The 18,379-nt window shown below is 37.4% G+C and overlaps 1 protein-coding gene across 3 annotated transcripts in view; it reads left to right on the plus strand.

Moving 5' to 3' along the window:
• The window catches only part of TRDN (triadin), a 104,205-nt gene that overhangs the window by 77,287 nt on the left and 8,539 nt on the right, over positions 1–18,379 (plus strand). For all 3 annotated transcript variants that reach the window (XM_061460010.1, XM_061460012.1, XM_061460011.1), the window contains 3 exons: positions 1,560–1,619; positions 2,977–3,171; positions 8,118–8,177. In XM_061460010.1, the coding sequence (XP_061315994.1) occupies positions 1,560–1,619; positions 2,977–3,171; positions 8,118–8,177 (315 nt within the window). The remainder of the gene's footprint in view (positions 1–1,559; positions 1,620–2,976; positions 3,172–8,117; positions 8,178–18,379) is intronic.

Below are 18,379 nucleotides of genomic sequence, written 5' to 3' on the forward strand. Positions count from 1 at the left end.
TTCCCAAGCTCACTTCCTTTTGTCTGTGCTCTGCTCTAAACTGGATCAGCTACCATGGGTGCTGAGGGCCTATTTCAACCACTTTGCAGTCCATAAAAGATGAGGATGCTCAGGTCCAGGCCAACTTCAGGGAACAGGAGTACTGAAAATCTGGTAGTTACTGCCCCCACAGTCACTCTGTGTTCAGTGAAAAGAGAAGGTACTTCTCCAGCCCCTGTTAAAGCCTGCAGAAAGCATCTGTGATGTGAATGCTGTTTAAACACACCATCCAAGCAACAGCTATCTGTTGTGGTTTAAGCCCGGTCAGCAACTCAGCCACGCAGCCGCTCACTCCTCCCGTGTCCTCCCCCTGCTCCTGGAGGGATGGGGAGGAGAGTCAAAAGAATGTAACTCCCATGGCTTGAGATAAGAACAGTCCAGTAACTAAGGTAGAACACAGAACCATTACTGCTACCACCAATAATTATAATGATAAGGTAGATAACAACGGAAGAGAATACAACTGCTCACCACATGCTGACCGATGCCCAGCTCAACCGAGCAGTGATCTCACCCTTCTGGGTAACTGCCCCCAGTTTATATACTGGGCATGACGTGCTGTGGTTTGGAATACCTCTTCAGTTAGTTTGGGTCAGGTGTCCTGTCTCTGCTTGCTCCCAATTTGCCCTCCTCCCTGGCAGAGCATGAGGCTCAGAAAGTCCTTGGTCAGAGTAAACATTACTGAGCAGTAACTAAAAACATCGGTGTTATCAGAGCTGTTCCCAGGCTGAGTCAAAAACACAGCACTGCACCAGCTACTGAGAAGAAGAAAAATGACTGCTACTGCTGAACCTAGGACAGTATCTTAAAAAAAAAAAAAAAGAAAAGAAAAGTTTAAATATCAATCATGGCTTATACAGGCAGGTATTCCAGGCTGGAATTCAGTTAGAGAGGATGTTGCTGCTATGTAGTTATCTCTTGAAAGAAGTGTAATTAACTTTCAAGGCTGTTTTGTTCCAGCTATGTGTCTGGATGGCAACCAAGAGAGGAAAGATAGGAGTCTCTGCAAAAAATGTCGACAACATTTCTGGGACATAGCAGTGCATGTTTACACAGTGTATCCTGTGCAGACATGAACCCACTCGAGCTGGGCTCTGAAGTGAGCACCAGGATTGTGGTGGTGTTTGTATGATAGTGAGCCCAAGCTAAGAAGCGCACCTTTCAGCAAGACAAATGTAGCCACACAGCTTTCTGTTGGCTGGAGCACAAGATCAAGCCCATGGCTGCTCAGAGCTTGAGCTGAGGAAATCTGTGTCATCTAGAATGTGCAGTGTAAACATTCCCTGCAAAGCTTCAGATCTGTGTGACCGACTTGTCTTCTGGTTAGTGAGTCTCAACAGATATTTTGAAGGTTTTTACCCCAGTGTGTGAACCTGAGAAAGGAAGCAAGGATTTTGCAAAGCAAAACAGAGGAATCATGAAGAAATGTGAAAATTCCCATGATTTTGTTGTGTTTTGCGATATTTTCTTATTCTTTGTGATTTTTTTTTCCCCTAATGAACAATTGTACTCATTTCTAGTAATTCAAAAAGACAAACCTGAAAGACATGAAAAGGCTGAAAAGAAACCTCCTCCCAAAGGTATTTATTTATTTATTTATACTACATTTTTAACCAGAATTTACATTAAAAACAATAAACTTTCTTTTACTGGAGCAGAGAATATAATATATGTGAAAAATCAGCTACATAATACTATAATGAAATTTAAATATAATTTGAAATAAAATGTCTTTAGAACATTCTGGAGTTAGTTCTCTGCATGATCCTTCTAAAATCTCTTAAAATTTCAAAGATGAGAATTAAAGATGTTAAACATTTCCTGGGAAAAGAAGTAGGCCTGTCTGTAAGTGATCTGATACGTACATTTTCACTGTAACTAGTTAAGCAAATTCTTTCTTCATTAGCCATCAATTCTTAGTCATGCTACTCTTTTGTTTGGAAGTAGAAATGCCCTCATATCAATATCTGTATTCTGGTTCAAAATAGGTAGGACTATTCAGTTTACATATTGATAAAATTGCTCTAGTCAGCCCAGTGGCTTAATAGAAATAGAAGGCTAGAGCATTACAAAGGACAGCTTTTGTGGCATATGGGTTTTGCTTATGTAATAAGGCTATGAAGAAAACAGGAGTGTGAACATCATGCTAAAAAGATTAGTTTAAGTCATATTCAGTGGCATCTACTATTGGATGTTCCAGTGAAGTAAACTAGAAACATACATATTGTCAGCGTCCATGTCTCAGATGAGAAAAAGCTTCTGATACATGTGAGCAGAAAGAATACTCCTGGTCTCACCAACCTCTGTGTAGCTTCAGACACTGGTATTTACAATTTAGTAATTCTTGGAAACTTTTCACTCTTCTGTAAGGTGCAATATGAATTGGATTGCCTCAGACTAGTCTTTCAGCCTGGGGAACTGGTGTAGAAACTCAAGAACTCAATATTTCTTCAGCAGAGAAGTACAATCAGTGCATAAAAGTGATGCTTATAAATAGCCACACTTTAAATCAACTACTTTTAGAGCTTACAGCTGTTTAGCTCTGATCTCTGAAGTCTAAAGTTACTCAGATTTAGCCTGGAAGTACCTTCTGTATCTTTTTTTCCTCAGTGAACCACATTTGCCTCCCTAGTTTATACTCTGAAAGTTAGAAAGTCATTAGAAACATTTTATATATTTTACCATAGCCTACTGTATTTAGTATCAGTCAAATACTCGCTACAGGACCTAAGACAATAAAATGCTTGCATCTCATATCTCTAAGTCTGGTTTGGGGGGATTATACTTTTCATCAGATCTGTTAATAATGAAGAAGTACTTAGTAGTGAAAGCACAAAATAAAATAAGTGGTATTGGATATTACTGGTGTGGGGAGGGAGGAAGTCTGGGAAGGGGAGGAAAGAATGACACTGAAAGCTTTTTCTTTTTCATCTGCAGAGGAGAAGAAAGTAAAGAGCACTAAAGTGGAATCAAAAGTTAAAAAGGACTTGAAGGATGGAAAAGCAGAAGCAAAGATGACTGAGAAAGTCAAGCAGGCAGAGACTAAAACAACAGAAGTTGGGCTAATAAAGGCCAAACCGAAGGTTAAGGAGGAGAAAGCTCTTCAGACTGTAACTAAATCTGAAAAGAAAGGTAAAAAAACCCAGGAGGAAACAGATGAAGATCTTAAAAAGGTAGTAGGGAAGAAGCAGAGAGAATGGAGCTAAAGCTGTCAAGGACCAAATTCCATCCATGAAAAACAAAAATGCAGTATAAATAAATTCCAGATGAATCTCACACTACTAGGAGGAGACTGTCGAGAATAAAATAAGTTTAATCTATACCCAGAATGTTCTAACTGTTTATCATGGCTAAAGATTTATTTTAGTTTAAATCCTTCTTTACCAAGGACCAATTTCTCCTCAGATAGTCTTCATGGCTTTGTCAGTAACATTTATGTAGTGTATTTCTAGCAGTGTTATTTTGGAAAATATAGACTGCCCAATGACCTGCTGAGAATTTTGTTTTGTTTCTACATCTGCATATGTTTACCATAACAATAAAGAAAGTAGCAACAGAGGAAAGTAAATGTAATTATTTGTTTTACAACACATTATGTGAGGCATTGTCATGTTGTCAGGTAATGTATGACAAAGTGATACACCTGCCTGATGTAACTTTATGTGAATGGCTTCCAAATTTCTCTTAAAAAGGAAGGATGTGCCTTTACCCTGGTGAAAGGTAGAAATTAAGTGATGAAACAAAGAATCAACATGCATCAAGGTCAGAGATGTTAACTATATGCTCCTCTTTGTCAGAGCCAGGCTGGGTTCTTCCATTCCCAAGTTACACTGATTAGTTCCTGATTTCCCTGTGGCACTTCCATGGCTTTAGGTACAATTTTGTATGAATGAAGGAATCAGACCTGGCTCTCTGTATGAACTGCTACACTGCAAGCACAGGATTATTCTGACATTACTAGAGAGAGCTCAGCATTCAATGATGCACCTATTTGATCCTTTCAGGTGATAACCACGAATAAATCATTATGCCTGAACACCAAAGCAGCCACCCCTGCCTGGATATCTTAATCTCCTTTGGCAGATTCTCTCAGAATTTCATAAACATCAACTCTGGACACCTTGGGACTTGCCGAAATTATACATTTCTAGAAATCTGAGAGATGCCCCCTTTCTGACATTCATAGTGTGCTGAGCTGGTAATTTTTTTTTTTGTGTTCTAGTGAATTTGGAGGTTTACTTCAAATATTGGAGCCTTTGAGGCATAGAATCAAAGCAACATTTTTCATGCTGATTCCTGTGACCGAGTTGAAAATTCAGAAAATTGTCTAGCCCCTTTGCAAAGTACAAATCTCTTTCAGTTTTTGTTTCCTCTGACAGGGTTTCAGGGCTCAGTGGGATCCACTCCATACTGTTCAGGATAAGGCTCTCAAAAAGCAGTGGTGAGCAGATGAGGCAATTTACTCCCTGACAGCAAAATATTTTAAAGCAAGTTGGGGTTCAACGTTACAGACAGCAACAGAAAATGGGTGGTATTTTGCTTATTGGTTTTGTTATGTTTGGGTTTTGTTGTTTTTTTGTTGTTTTTTTTTTTTGTGGGATTGCTGCTTTATCTGATGAATATTAGCAAAATTATCCATCTTAACATCAAACATTAACAGACCACTTTGTATGTCTGCTTTAGAGTGTGACTCAAGTGGCTGTGCAATGAACCCTGGCAGGTGGAGTGGAGGAAGGAAAGAGCCTCTCCAACTGCCCTTATCACTAGAGACAGGCCTAAACACTTCCAATGAAAGCTGCTTTTTCTACTTTTGTCCTTCCTTTTCACCCCATAAGCCACTGTTGCCCAGCTGGATACTCTCAGTTCTATATTTCAGTCCCACTGTGACCCAAGGTGAACATAATTTTGAAGTCAATACAGTTTTGCCAAGATTTTGTGAACCTGCAATCCTTACTTCTTGCTCAGGGGACTAGTTCTGCCAGGTTTTCTGCAGCAAGGTAAAAAATACAATAGTAGTCACAGAAGATCTGTTATGATTTCCCTCCTGTATCATGATTCCCTGCTCAAATTAAAATTAAAAAAGATAGGTCATACCCCAGGGTAAATCAAATGCAGTCTACTGACAGAAATATCTATAACTGTATTTATCAATAAGATTCTAGTCACAAACTTCGATGTGATTTATTAGTACTCAGATGAATATTTGTGCCACTATTACAGGGTTATAAGGTGACAGCTGTAGTTTGAAATTTTCTTTTAAACAAGGCAGTTTAAATTAAAATGAATTTTTAGCCATGAAGAGGCATTTGGAAAATCGTATTCATTTAAAATTCCTTAGGTTTCGATCTTTGCTGATTGACAGAATTCCTGTGAACTTCAACGAGATGTTATAGTGCACCTTATTATATAATATACTGTAGAAATGCTGTTTTTGTTGTTCAGGGTTTAACATCCTGTCCTTTTTTTTTTAATTTAAAAAACAAACAAACAAAAAAAAACCCTGTATCTGAAGGAGGCATACAGATTCTGGATAAGGACTGTTCATCAGTGACTGTAGTGATAGAACAAGGCGTAATGGGTTTAAACTTAGAGGAAGTTCAGGCGTGACCAGCAGGTAGAAGGAGGTGATCCTGCCCCTCCACTCTGCTGTCGTGAGACCTCACCTGGAGTATTGTGTGCAGTTCTGGCGTCCTCAACATAAAAAGGACATGGAACTGTTGGAACAAGCCCAGAGGAGGGCCCTGAGGATGATAAGGGAGCTGGAGCACCTCCCATGATGAACTGGAGCAGGCTGCCCAAAGAAGTGGTAAATGTTCCATCCCTGTCAGTCTTCAAGGCCAGGCTGGACAGAGTGTTGGGAAACACAGTCTAGTGTGAAGCGTCCCTGCCCATGGCAGGGGAGTTGGGTTACATGATCTTAAGGCCCCTTCCAAGCCTAACCTTTCTGTGATTCTATGGATATTACTGAAATGGTGTGAGCTGCTAGACCTTATGTCTATGTCACAACCTAAATAGAGCCACAACAGGCTTGTGCTCTGTCCTGTGATTGCCTATGCATTTTATGTCCCCTGTCACTGTTTTGCCCCATGCCATATAGCAGTCTTTTATACAAGCTCCCAAAACGGTCCAAGGTCTCTTCCCAATGGACAGCATAGATGAAGGCAGATGGTTTTGGCAAAGAGGGGTAAGGAAAAGTCAGCTTTGTAGGGAAGAATTGTGTCTTGCCATTTGCTTGCTGGGCTAAAGTATATGAATTGGTCCATTTTATTTATTAACACTTGCTGGGGCCCTATTTGTAAGCTCACTGAAGTCATTGCAAACACTGTAGTGGCTTTAGACAGTCTTAGTGAGAGTGTAGACTTGTACATACTTGTTTTCTTACACATATGCTACTACCTTTTTTCAGAAAATTAGCACATGGACTTAGTACAGATATTGCAGCCAAATTCTTTAGAATTCCATTCCTTAAGGATGGAATCCAAAGCTTGAAGCTTTGAAGAATGATAAATTTGTATTCCTAAATACAAAAATAGAAACTCTTATGAGTAGTCATAAAATGTTTTAAAAGCAGTGTTTAGAACCACAACCCTCTGTATCTCTTGAAGGTTTGCCACGGATTCTACAACACTGATTAGTATCATTCATGCCATCTCAGTAACAGGAAATCACTGCATAGGCTCCTATCGACTAGTAGAAACAATTGCATATTTGCTGAGCTTGTAAAACTAATTTCTACAACTGAATTGGAAATCCTACGTTGAAAGCTGAAGTTTTACACCCAAGGATTTCTATGGCAGTCAACATTATAAAGCAGCAACCGTATAAATGCCTCATCAACTAATACTGATGTTCCTGTGAACTATGTGAGAAAGAAAATAATATGGTGAATGTTATATACTTGTGAATATCATTTTGCATTTAAATCTAATTGTGGCTGCCAATCTTTAAATTTTAAATATTAAAGTTTGCATAATTTTATTTTGAAGTTTGCAAAGAGAAGGTAAGAGTCTTTGAAGGTGAACGGGAGAGAGATGAAACAGGAGGTGAAAAGGGGAAGAGATGTAACTTCTGTAGTTTAAGGACTGTGCTAGAACAGTGTAGGACAGATAGATGAATATGTCTAGCTCAAAGGCACTTGGGAACTAATTAGCTAAACAGAGTTGGCATTTAGTCATCAATATTAACTTTCAAAGTTAATGTCCCTTAGAGTCCAGTCAGGCAACATGTTTTTTTTCAGGCCAAATGGGGAATCCAGCAGTAATATTGCGATTCTTCTTCATTCAGTTACAACTGGTAACTTTTCTTCACTATTCTTAATGTTAGAATTTTTTTAAGGTCTTCAACTCTGCATATGTAAGAGAAATCAATAGACATTCGACATATCTGAAATCAGCTTCATTTAGATTCAAAAGCCTTAATTTCTCAACAGTGTAGTTTAAATATACATATATACATGTTCAATATATACATATATGTTTGTAAAGATTAGTGTTTCTAAAATAATTCTGTAGTGAAATGATAAAATTCTGTGGAAAATCTTATTGCTACAGGAGTATAAGTACAAAGAGTTCTCTTTATATCCCTGTTCACTAAATAGATGTATTGATTATACTGTTAAAACACTATTAACAAAACACTGTAACATAAAACTTTAATAAATTTTTCCATAACCTGGAAATTTGAAATGGACCTTTAAGGATACAAAAAAGTCTTTGGGACCTGAGGCCAGGAAGCAGTTTGCCCAGTACTTGTACGTGGGATCAGGATGCATGCCAAAGCTGAGGCTGCACACTGCTGGGGTATGCACTGCATCCTTCCAGCCTCAAAAAAGAGTTGGTAGCTCTGGGGCACCGGTAGCTCTGAAGTTTTTTACTAGGAGGCGAAAATTAGATCTGGACAATAAATTGTCTCTTCCTGAGCATGTGAATTATTGAAGGCCAGGAAAAAAAAACAAACAAACATCTAAGTAAAATTATACCTGAAATGTGTCTTTGGACTGCCAAGCTTTATTTCACTATAAATAGAAACATTTTAAATGTGCATTCTTCATTACTCTTCTTTTTCCTCTGCTCTGTTAGATCAATATGCGTTCTGTCGCTATGTGATTGACATGTTTGCGCAAGGGGATTTTTATCCAGGTACTTTCCTACATCATTGAACTCTGCTCTAATATTCTTGTTTCTCTGAGAGTTTCTGCTCCTTTACATATTAAAAGCGTGTTTTGTATTGTTGAAAGGTCTCACAAGTGCAACAAAGAGTGTGCAAATAGTTTTAATAAAGCGTAAGAGCTAATGGCTGTATTATTAAAGCTTTTAGTTTTCTGTCTACAGTGCATGAATTAAAATTAAGGTTATGTTAAAGAAAGTCAATGAAAGGCTATAAAAATTGCTAGTTTTCCATGCTTTTGTCGGCTGAAATGCAAGAGGAAAGAGCTCATTGTTTATAGCTTTTTGGTTTTGGTTTTTGTTTTGGTGTGGTTTTCTTTTTTGCTACAAACAGCAAAATTTAACCCCAGAATGCTTCAGAAATAGCACTGCTGTTGTTGTTCTTAGTATATAAAATATCTTTGCTGATCCACCATTTCTGTGCTTTATCCTCTATCTTCCTCTTCCCACATTTCCTAGTTCATCTGTTCTAACACAGGCACTTAATACTTAGCCAAAAAAAAGAAGCTAGAGCTACTGATGATTACCAGGCATCATCTTGTAATATAAAGTCAATCTACCCTTACCTGAATTAATGGATAGTCTTTCTTCTGAAAATCCAGTGCAAGAGGGCATACTATAGGGAGGACTTAACCATAGGAATGATAAGCAAAGATGTTATGAAAAGAGACAATGGTAGAATATTTAAGGACCAACTAAGCTTTGCAGGCTTTTTTTAGTCAGTTATTTTCTCAAGAAGCTCTCCACTGGTACTTTTCTGAGTTGATGTGCTTTCTTATCTCTACCTGTGGCTTAGGTCCTCTCTTGACATGCTGTCGTCATTCAAACCCAGCAAGTAACTAAGTTAACCACACAGCTGCTCACTCAGCTTTCCCTTTCCCCCTTCCCTGGGTGGGATGGGGAGGAGAATTGAAAGAATATAAAACCTGTGGGTTAAGACGAGAACAGTTTAATAACTATAATTAAATAAAATATAATACTAACACTACTATGATGACTACTGTTAATAAGGGAAATAACAAGGAGGAAGATGTAAAACTAAATGGGGAAAGGAAAGAAAACCAACAATAAACTGCAGTGCTGCACAGTACAGATCTCACCACCCACTGACAAATACGTAACCCATCCCTGAGAGGGAACTGTTTCCTTTCAGATAACTCCTCCCAGTTTATATACTGGGCATGGTGTGCTGTGGTATAGAATATCCCTTTGGCTAGTTTGGGTCAGATGTCCTCTCTCTGCTCCCTCACAGCTTCTTGGGCCCCTACTCATTGACAGATTATGAGAGACTGAAAAGTCCTTGATCAGGGTAAACGCTACTGAGCAACAACTAAAACATTGGTGTGTTATCAGCATTGTTTTTAGATTAAAGCCAAAACACAGCACTGCACCAGCTGCTAGGGAGAAAATTAACTCTATCCCAATCCCAGCTGCAAACAGGACACATGCCCAGATCCAATCAGAGTTGGGAAGTCCTAAAATGATGTACCTGAGAAACAGAGGATCTCAAACCAGGAAGAGGATGGACACGGATTTTTTTTGGAGAGAAAATGAAGCTTGGGATTTTAGAGAGAGAACATTTCATGGCCTGCTCTCAAATAGTGACTTGGAGAGATTAGGGGCTCTATTAAAAGAGAGCAAACTATTATATTGCCTCGAGGACTTTTAAAGACAGCTGTAAATAGAGGGACTGTTCTAGGCTCAGACTGGGAGAAAGGTTAGCAAAAGCCTTGTGACCTTCAGTTAAACTTTGATTTTAAAAATATTTTCCAGTAACCAGATGTGATTCACCCAGTGTCTGGCTTTACACAGATGCACCATTAATAAATCACAAGACAGAGACTTGTATGGAGATCTTCAAGATCTCTCATAGTTTTCCTGACATTTGCAAGTAGCTTTGACACATATCAGAGCCTTTTTTTCAGACAGCTCCCTGGGTTGTTTGACATCTCCAAAGACAGAATAGACACGCTGTGGAAAGGGAGTTTTGGAGAATATTGCTTTTCAGTTTTGACCTTTCCAGTTATGAGGAAACTGGGAAGATCGTGAAGGGAAGCAGGGAGATACAGAGAGAAATCTGCAGTGACTTGAATTTCAGAAGATAAAAGACATACCTGTCTGCTCTTACTTCCCAGTGTTTACCTTGTGTCCTTTCAGTGTACTATGACAGGGTCATGCTAAGAAACCACATCTTAAACAGATGAAAATTGCTTAATGGTCATTGGGTGGTCAGCTGGTCTTACAGGTGAACAGCTAGGGTGACAGCATGAGACCCCAGAAAGTCGAAATAAGTAATAAAGCAGCTTAAATAATCTGTTTTGTAGGTCAAAATGAAAAGGACAGCCCCTTAACTCAGGGTCTCCTAAAGTCCACCTGTGGCTCCACCTGTAAAGAAACTGCGTTTTGAACTCCTAAGCCATTTGCCAGCATCTGAAGTTTAATTATGTAAATGGCTGTTGTGATGGAGCCTCATACATTTGTGTGGGAGGTAAAATAATGAATTGCCTTCAAAACAAGCTTTAGTCAACCCACAAACCATAAAAGGCAATGATGAAAACTCCACACCATGTCTCTGAGAAGTAAGGTAAAGTCCATGTACACTGAACTCTGTGGTTATTGAGACTGTCACAAAACACTGTGTAGCTAGTATTTTTTTACTGCCTTTCTCAGGCAAATGTGCTCATTTCACACTGGCCTTCATGGACTGAAATATTACTGTAATTTTCTTGGATAGACAAATGTGGGGGAAACACCAGCATACTAAGTCTCTTTATTAACCATAATATTCAATTAGCTTTAAAATATGCTATATTTTATCCTTTTATCAGTTTATATATTTTATAGTAAATTACATTGTCCAAAGAGATCTGAATGCAATTCAGCTGAGGAGGTGTAAGGTGTCCCTGCCCATGGCAGGGGGGTTGGAACTAGATGATCTTAAGGTCCTTTCCAACCCTAATTATTCTATGATTCTATGATTCAATGATCCTGAAAACTCTGAAACCAGGAAGCATTTCTGTCAATCCTAATATTGCACTTGTGAATGAGAAAAAAAAACAAACAAAAAACAACACAACATTTTTCTCACAGAAAATTCCTTCACATAGATATTTTGGCTTTTTGTAAGGTTGTTTACACCAAACATGAATTTCTGTCTTCTTGAATTTATAAAAGTAGTATTAATGCTCTTGCACTGATTTTAACAGACGAGGCTGAAATGTGGTTCACTTACCTAAAGTTTTATCATGTTACTGTAGTCTTAGCTTTAAGAAATGAATGAAATATATGCAAACTCTATGCAGTGAATTAATAGGAAGCCATAGAAGAGAGAATTCTTGCTAAGCTGCTTCATGAAGAACTAGATGGGTATTTTGTTTCTTTGGCCAGCATTTGTCCCTGATTTTGACTAGTTTCATGCAGACCTCCTGTAAATTGCAGTACTTATATTAATACCAGTTGACTTCCAAGATTTCTATTTTGCTTTTTATAAAAGAAAATCACCTGTGGTTCTCAGCCGTTTACAATAGGTATCAGTGGAGTTTTAGCTATAAACTTAGATAGGTTTTCCTAAACCACAATTCCATCTCATGAATATCACGACTGCAACAGTGACCTACCCTGGATTCTACTGAAACGTTTATAGATAGCCCTCTTGAGCTCTGCTGTATACAGTATAAAAAAAATGCTTTCTGATTTTATCTGATGAAGTATGTAGTTTGAGAATATTTTTTACTTTCAGTCTAACGTGCATGTGATAAGTGACAGTTTCTCAGAGGGGCTGCTGAACCACCCTTCCTTCAAAGCATAGATTCTGTGATCTTCATCCCTAGACTGAAGCTTCTCATCCAAGAATGGGCAGTACTGTCTAACAAATCACTCTGTTCCAACTTGCTTTGTACTACTTTTGACTGCCTGTAAATAAAAAATTAATATGCATTTCTTCCAGGGTTAATTTTCCAAGTTTTACTTCAAAAACTTTAGAACCTGAAGAGGAGAGCTTGTTTTTAAGAGATGCTGGGTGCATTTTTTCTGACTGGCACCTCTGTTCTGCTGGTACTGGTATACCTGAGGTTCAAGATAGACTTTTTGATACAGAAGGCCACTAATTTTCTTTTGTCTAGTTTCATGGCTATAATCTGTACCATGTATTTGATAATTTATTTTATATTTCTGAATTTTATTCTGACTAATATTTCTAAAATTCTTTTTATTATTATTATTTTATTGGTAGGAGATAAAGTTCTATTTGAGCAGAAATCTTTAACTTGTTTTTCATAAATATTTTTTGCCCTTAGAGAGTTTAAAATCCTCACCCATGTGGATGGTTTTCAGGGACACAAATTGGTCACTCTTTAAGCACTTAGCACATGTTTCTCTAAATTAACTGGATCATCTCTATTTATTCCCACTGTGCCATACTCCTGTTTTACCATTCCTCCCCTCTTTCCTCACAATGTTTTCCAGCTTGCTTTACGTTTACATTTCCTGAACTACTCTGGCAGATCAAGGAGCTATTCCAATGAAATGCCTTTTTTATTTTGCAGCTACCTGAAGTGCATTCTTGTGTGTCTTTTTGCATGCCTTTCTCAGCATGTGGTTTTGCATGTTGTGTACTGCTGAATTAAGAGTGATAAGCATCTTATGGGCATTTGGTTGTCATGGCATACTTGTTTCTCATGGAGATACTGTGTACTTATGGTCAGATTATGTTTTCATTTCAATCACTTGGAAGTTTATTTTCTCTGCATAGTTTTACCATGCAAGTTTTGGTTAAACAACTTGCAATTTACAGTACACCGGACTCACTACTGGATTGTATCTTTCCAGTTACCTAAATGACAACAAAGACTGTGGGAGCACAGGTGTGATATTATTGTCTATTTAGTCTATCTAAAATCTTTGCAGCAAAACACCCAACTACCCTATGGAGCTTATCCCACCACATAAGTGTTTCCAGCAATACCTAGACTGTAAAGAATGCGGCCATACCATTTCCTTCCATCAATTTACCATATGCTTACTGTGTATTTCCATGCCAGGGTCCAAAAGCCAAAGAGATGTAGACAATGTTGCTAATCTTATACTGTTAAAAAATATTTGCCTTGGATAATTTCATCAGGTTTTCTAGAATGTTTAAATGGCAAGAGTGTATCCTATAAGGTAAAACAGTCATTTCACCTAGCCAGTTAAAAATCGTCAAAGCCACAGTTTGCACATATACTCATAAAAATTGATAATAATAAAGAAATGACAAACATAGTTAACAAATTCAGGCAAAATGTGGCAAGAGTCCATAGGGAACCTACAGTCTACAGTGGCAGATTGAATATCTTTCATGTCTACAATGTTCTTCCAAGATCTGTCACTTCTTTTCCACCTTCAAGAAGTACTTAATAAAATGTACAGGAATTACTGTTATAACACAATGTGGCAGGAGAATTCCAAGACATTGTCAGTCTGATACTTGCCTTTTAATATCCAAAAATAGTTATGGAGATACTGCTATGAAAATACAGAAATTTTGCAAGATCATCGAGTATATGACTGAAAAAAAAACCCAAGACCATTAAGTGCCTAATTTTGACAGTAAAAATGCCTGAATTTGCTGTGGGTGGGCTGCGGCACTGGAGTTAAATTCTTGCCCTCTGCTTTTCAGATAGCAAAGCCCTTTAGACTCTTGAACTATTTTTAAGTGTCACTCCTACTTGATTAAAGACTAGGATGTGTTATGGATATCTCAATGACAGGGTGCAACTTTTCACCTTGTTACATTACATTTACATGGAGACAACTTTAATACCAGTGTAGTTTCTCTGGGGATATATTTAATGCAGTGCAACAGAAAAAAAATCAGTCATAATAAATAAGAAAGTAACATGTTATTTACTTCTTGTTTGGAGAAATTCAGCATGAAAAACTGGGCTAAGTTATAGGCTTTCACATTTGAGAGAGATTTTTTTTTTTTCCTATGGAGAGATGCTTTCTAATTCTACCTACTCCATGGCCCCCTCCCCTACAGTAGGAAACAAGCAAACCAGGTATTTGCCTTAATGAAATGCTAAAGCAAGAGTTTGACAACTGTGATACTGATAGTTTTACATTTTAAACGGGAAAGATGATACCTAAGAACTAACATGTTTCCTCCCTCTGAGGGCAGTACCGTACCCCCAAATTTGCAGACACTTATCTGGATACATCTACAGAGTTGATAGTTAATTGTCCACCAGTTTATAAAAACTTGTTCATATGATGAAACACTTGTCGACAGATTTGTTTCTGGTAATGACATAAATGGAGATGATTGAATGACAAAAGCATTTATTCCTCTAGTAATCTCCTGAGAGAGCTCTGAATACTTTTCAAACAGTTTGAAAGGAAAGAAGTAATGAAGAGTAATTTTAAATATATGTATGACAAATTGAAAATTAAGTTCTAATTATTGAAAATTTTCTAAATAATTTATTAATGTCTAATTCTTGCAATAGTTTTAGCTGTGATTTGGAGTCTAAATATTGCTTCTTTACATTTCAATTATATGACACATAAGAAGACAACTGCTGATGACATTTATTGAGGTTCTTGTCTATGACGCACTTCTCACCCAAAAAGCTGTGTCTACTTGGTCAAACTCTGAAATTACGATGCTCTCTTTGTGGGGATGTTATCAGCACAAAATCCTGTCACCATCCCACAGAGTCAAAACAGCTATCCATTATTCCTTGTTTATATCATTCCACTGCGAGTCAGAGCCAGATGCTGGCACAAAAACCTGCATCTGTCAACACTCTTATGGCACTTTATTGTAAGTTTGCCAAAAAAATTACAAAAGACTTTCACTCTCCCAGAAGCATCTACCCGGGGAATGTGTGGTATTCTGCTTCTGCAGAGAGGAACAGATCTCTTTCTTTGATAGTTCACTACAAGCCATTCTGAGGATGTGATACAAAGAAAAGCCAAAAATTTTGATGATGTAAATGAGTCTAAATGTTTGATTTTAATGGAAATAAACCAAAATAATCTGTCAAAGCAGGGAGATTAGACTAAAAATGTGTCCTCACACTTGTATGATAGTTATTACTACTATTTCATATTATAACTATTTCATATATTTCAATATTCAAGTTTAAAAATCAAGGGTAACCTCAAAAGATTCATTAACAATGTCTGAAAAAAAGCTAGCTGTGTTGTGGAAGACCATCAAAACATTCAACCACCTCAGGTTTGAAAAGTAAGTTGTTTAGAAATTAAATGGGGAAAATTAAATGGGGAAAAGGGCTAATAATAAACAAATTCAGTTTAATATGAAAAAGGTAAAAATAAGTTTAACCAGTGACTTTGTAAAATAGTTATTACATTTAATGACTCATTGTCATAACTGATTCCCAGTTGGTATTATTACAACAAATGCTGATGTTATTTCAAATAGGCTAAAATATGGGAAGAATTAGAGAGCTACAAAACCCTTCTTCAGTATTCAATATCATTGTCAGAAGTAAATTCAATATGAAAAATATTTGTAGACAATTATTTAAGCCAGAAGTAGTTTTATCCATATTTTTGAGGTATAGTTGGCAAGGAAACAATTCAGAAACCTAAAAATCGCAAATTCCAAATGTCAGCCTATGAGAGCATATGTTTCTTTCTCAGAGCTTGGATAGCTTCAAGTAAGGAGAAAAACACCATTCCCAAAAGAAAGGCTCTCCTTTTCAAGCCTAGATTTATTAGGTTTTAAAAATCAGTATGCTGCAGAAGAACTCCGACAATGATGATATTGCAGATTTTGTTGACTATTTCTATTTGGAGCATACACAGGATTAGTCATTTAAAGGGATGGGGTGCAATTGTTGATACACCTGAGATCACATTATAAGCAATGAAAAGACTATCACTGAAGTCAGCTACATCTAGCTCTGCTAAACTTCAGCTGATAGGGCTCAAAAAAGATTATTCTTCCAGTAAAGAATATTAGTTGAGGCAAAAATTTTCAGCCATTTCCAACAGTTGGAAAGATATTCTGTCTCCTTCAGTCTTTCCCATTCAAATGTCCAAGTTTCCAAGTGTTCCTAAACTAGCTAAAATGGGACTGGGACTTGCTAACGGGCTTAACTTATTTGTTTCACAGGTTGGAACATCTGCTCAGCAACATCCTGTTAGCAAAGAGTTTAGGATTAACTACGTGGATACACATATATGTACCTCTTGTTTCTGTCATTTTCTAATGTTGGAGAGCAAGCCTGACCTGTAGAAAGATTTTGATGTTGTAGCACTGAGCACTACATAATCTATATTTTAAACACTTCATCAACCTAGTAGTCTCTGAAGACCTCTGAAGACCTTAGCTAGTTGCTTAATCTCCTTACACAATGCCTGAGAAACCATAAAGACCATCATGGAGTTGCCTAAGCTAACCAAGCCGGCCAATCACATCTTTAAATGCTGACCACTTCAGGAAACAAGGAACCTTCCATGGGTTGCAAGCAAACATGTCTTTGATGAGACATGACAACCTGTAATCTTCTCCTTCAGCTAATTGTATAAGCCCAGGTTATGTATCTCTACAATGCATATACATTTTTTTTTTCAAAATTACAAGTAACCTAGTAAATCCTTACCTTGAGAATATACTCCTGAAATTGTCTTAGGGAAGTTAACAATAAGTTTACAATGAGCGTCTCTCAACCTTAATAGAGAGGAATATAGCTTACATCTATGCAAGTGTGCCTTTAAACACCTCCTATTGATGAATACACAGAAACATCATGAAGAAGAAAAAATGTATACAGAAAGGCTTCCAGTTTTCTGTTGAATTTCTCATTAACAAGACAAAATTTATAGCTCTAGTGTGGGACTGAGAGAAGTTACTCTCCTTACCCAAATATAGATTTGCTCTTGTCTCTGCTGCAAATTGAAGATCAGTCTTAACAACAGGTACTTGGTCACCATACCACACAGATACAAAGAACATAGGATTTAAAAATGCTTTGACAAAATAAATTCTATCATGAAGCATTTCCAGCTTAGCGATAACTCCTCACCTCTTCTGTTGTGAGAGCATGCAATGCAGAGGACAAAGAAGTGTTCATCTGCGGCCTAAGGAGTATGTGCTCTCCCTGCCTTGCTTATGCCCACTTCCTTCTGCATCTAGTCCACAGTCCCTGTGACAGTTAGCTGTGGCAGGTTTTTGCCATTCCATGTTCGAGCATTTCTTTCTTTTGCTATCCAATTTCAGCATGTATCTGCTTTGTTAAAAAAGACAGGCAACTTACTGACATATAACTAAAACAAGTCAAGACTAATTTATCTTTCCTTCATCAGGAAACATTTTTCTTCCCTCAGGTACTTGGTTTCTTTCCACTAGTTTCACTTTGTCCTTCAATGAGCTCAGTATTTGTCTGACAGAATAAACAACACATAGAGCTCAAAAGGTGCTCAATGCCAACACGTTAAACCTAAACAATGCTGTTATCTTTTTTTTTTTTGTTTTAGTTAAGCTTGATAACAGATTCCTTTCTCTCTTTGTGATACTCATCCACGTAATAGCTTTGGTGTTGGGGAACACTGTGTTACTAGGCAGTAGTTACAGCTCCTGATTTTAGTCCTGAAATATTTTGGTGGCATATGTAGTGTCTTCTTTATATAGAACTGTAAAAGGAGATGTTTGCAATAAATTGCACCTCACTTAGATACACAGAAGTTAATTGCTAAACTTCAACTTTTAGTTGTCCTCATAGCCAATGGTATGAAATGGTGGTCTGTAGAAGACAATTTCAACCTAAAAAAGATGCGCAAGTTAGAAAAGATGAATCATCCTTTGAAGGTACCAATTTCTCTCCATCAACTAAAAATGGATCCCTCGGGTGACTTATCTAGATTTAACTATCAAACAGTTCACTTTTACATGTTTGGTTGAGAAAGAGCCTACATACATTCAAGAAGTATGCTGCAAATATGTAAGCAAGGATTTTGCTTAAATGAAGACTTGAAATGACAAGTTTTCTCTAAGAATTCAAATGGTATTATCAGGAACAGCTGTTGGCTAAGACAAGAAACCGGCAGTGTCACCCTGAAAAGTATGAATAACAATAATAACATTGTTATAGGATTTATTTCTTGATAGAATAGAAAGGCATGGTAAGTTAAGGCAGTTTTCAAAAAATTATAGAGGAGGCTTTGAT

Source organism: Pezoporus flaviventris, unplaced genomic scaffold (assembly GCF_033815535.1).
Source record: "Pezoporus flaviventris isolate CSIRO_AGI_PZ_B2104156 unplaced genomic scaffold, CSIRO_AGI_Pfla_v1 ptg000031l, whole genome shotgun sequence".
Taxonomy (NCBI): Eukaryota; Metazoa; Chordata; class Aves; order Psittaciformes; family Psittacidae; genus Pezoporus; species Pezoporus flaviventris.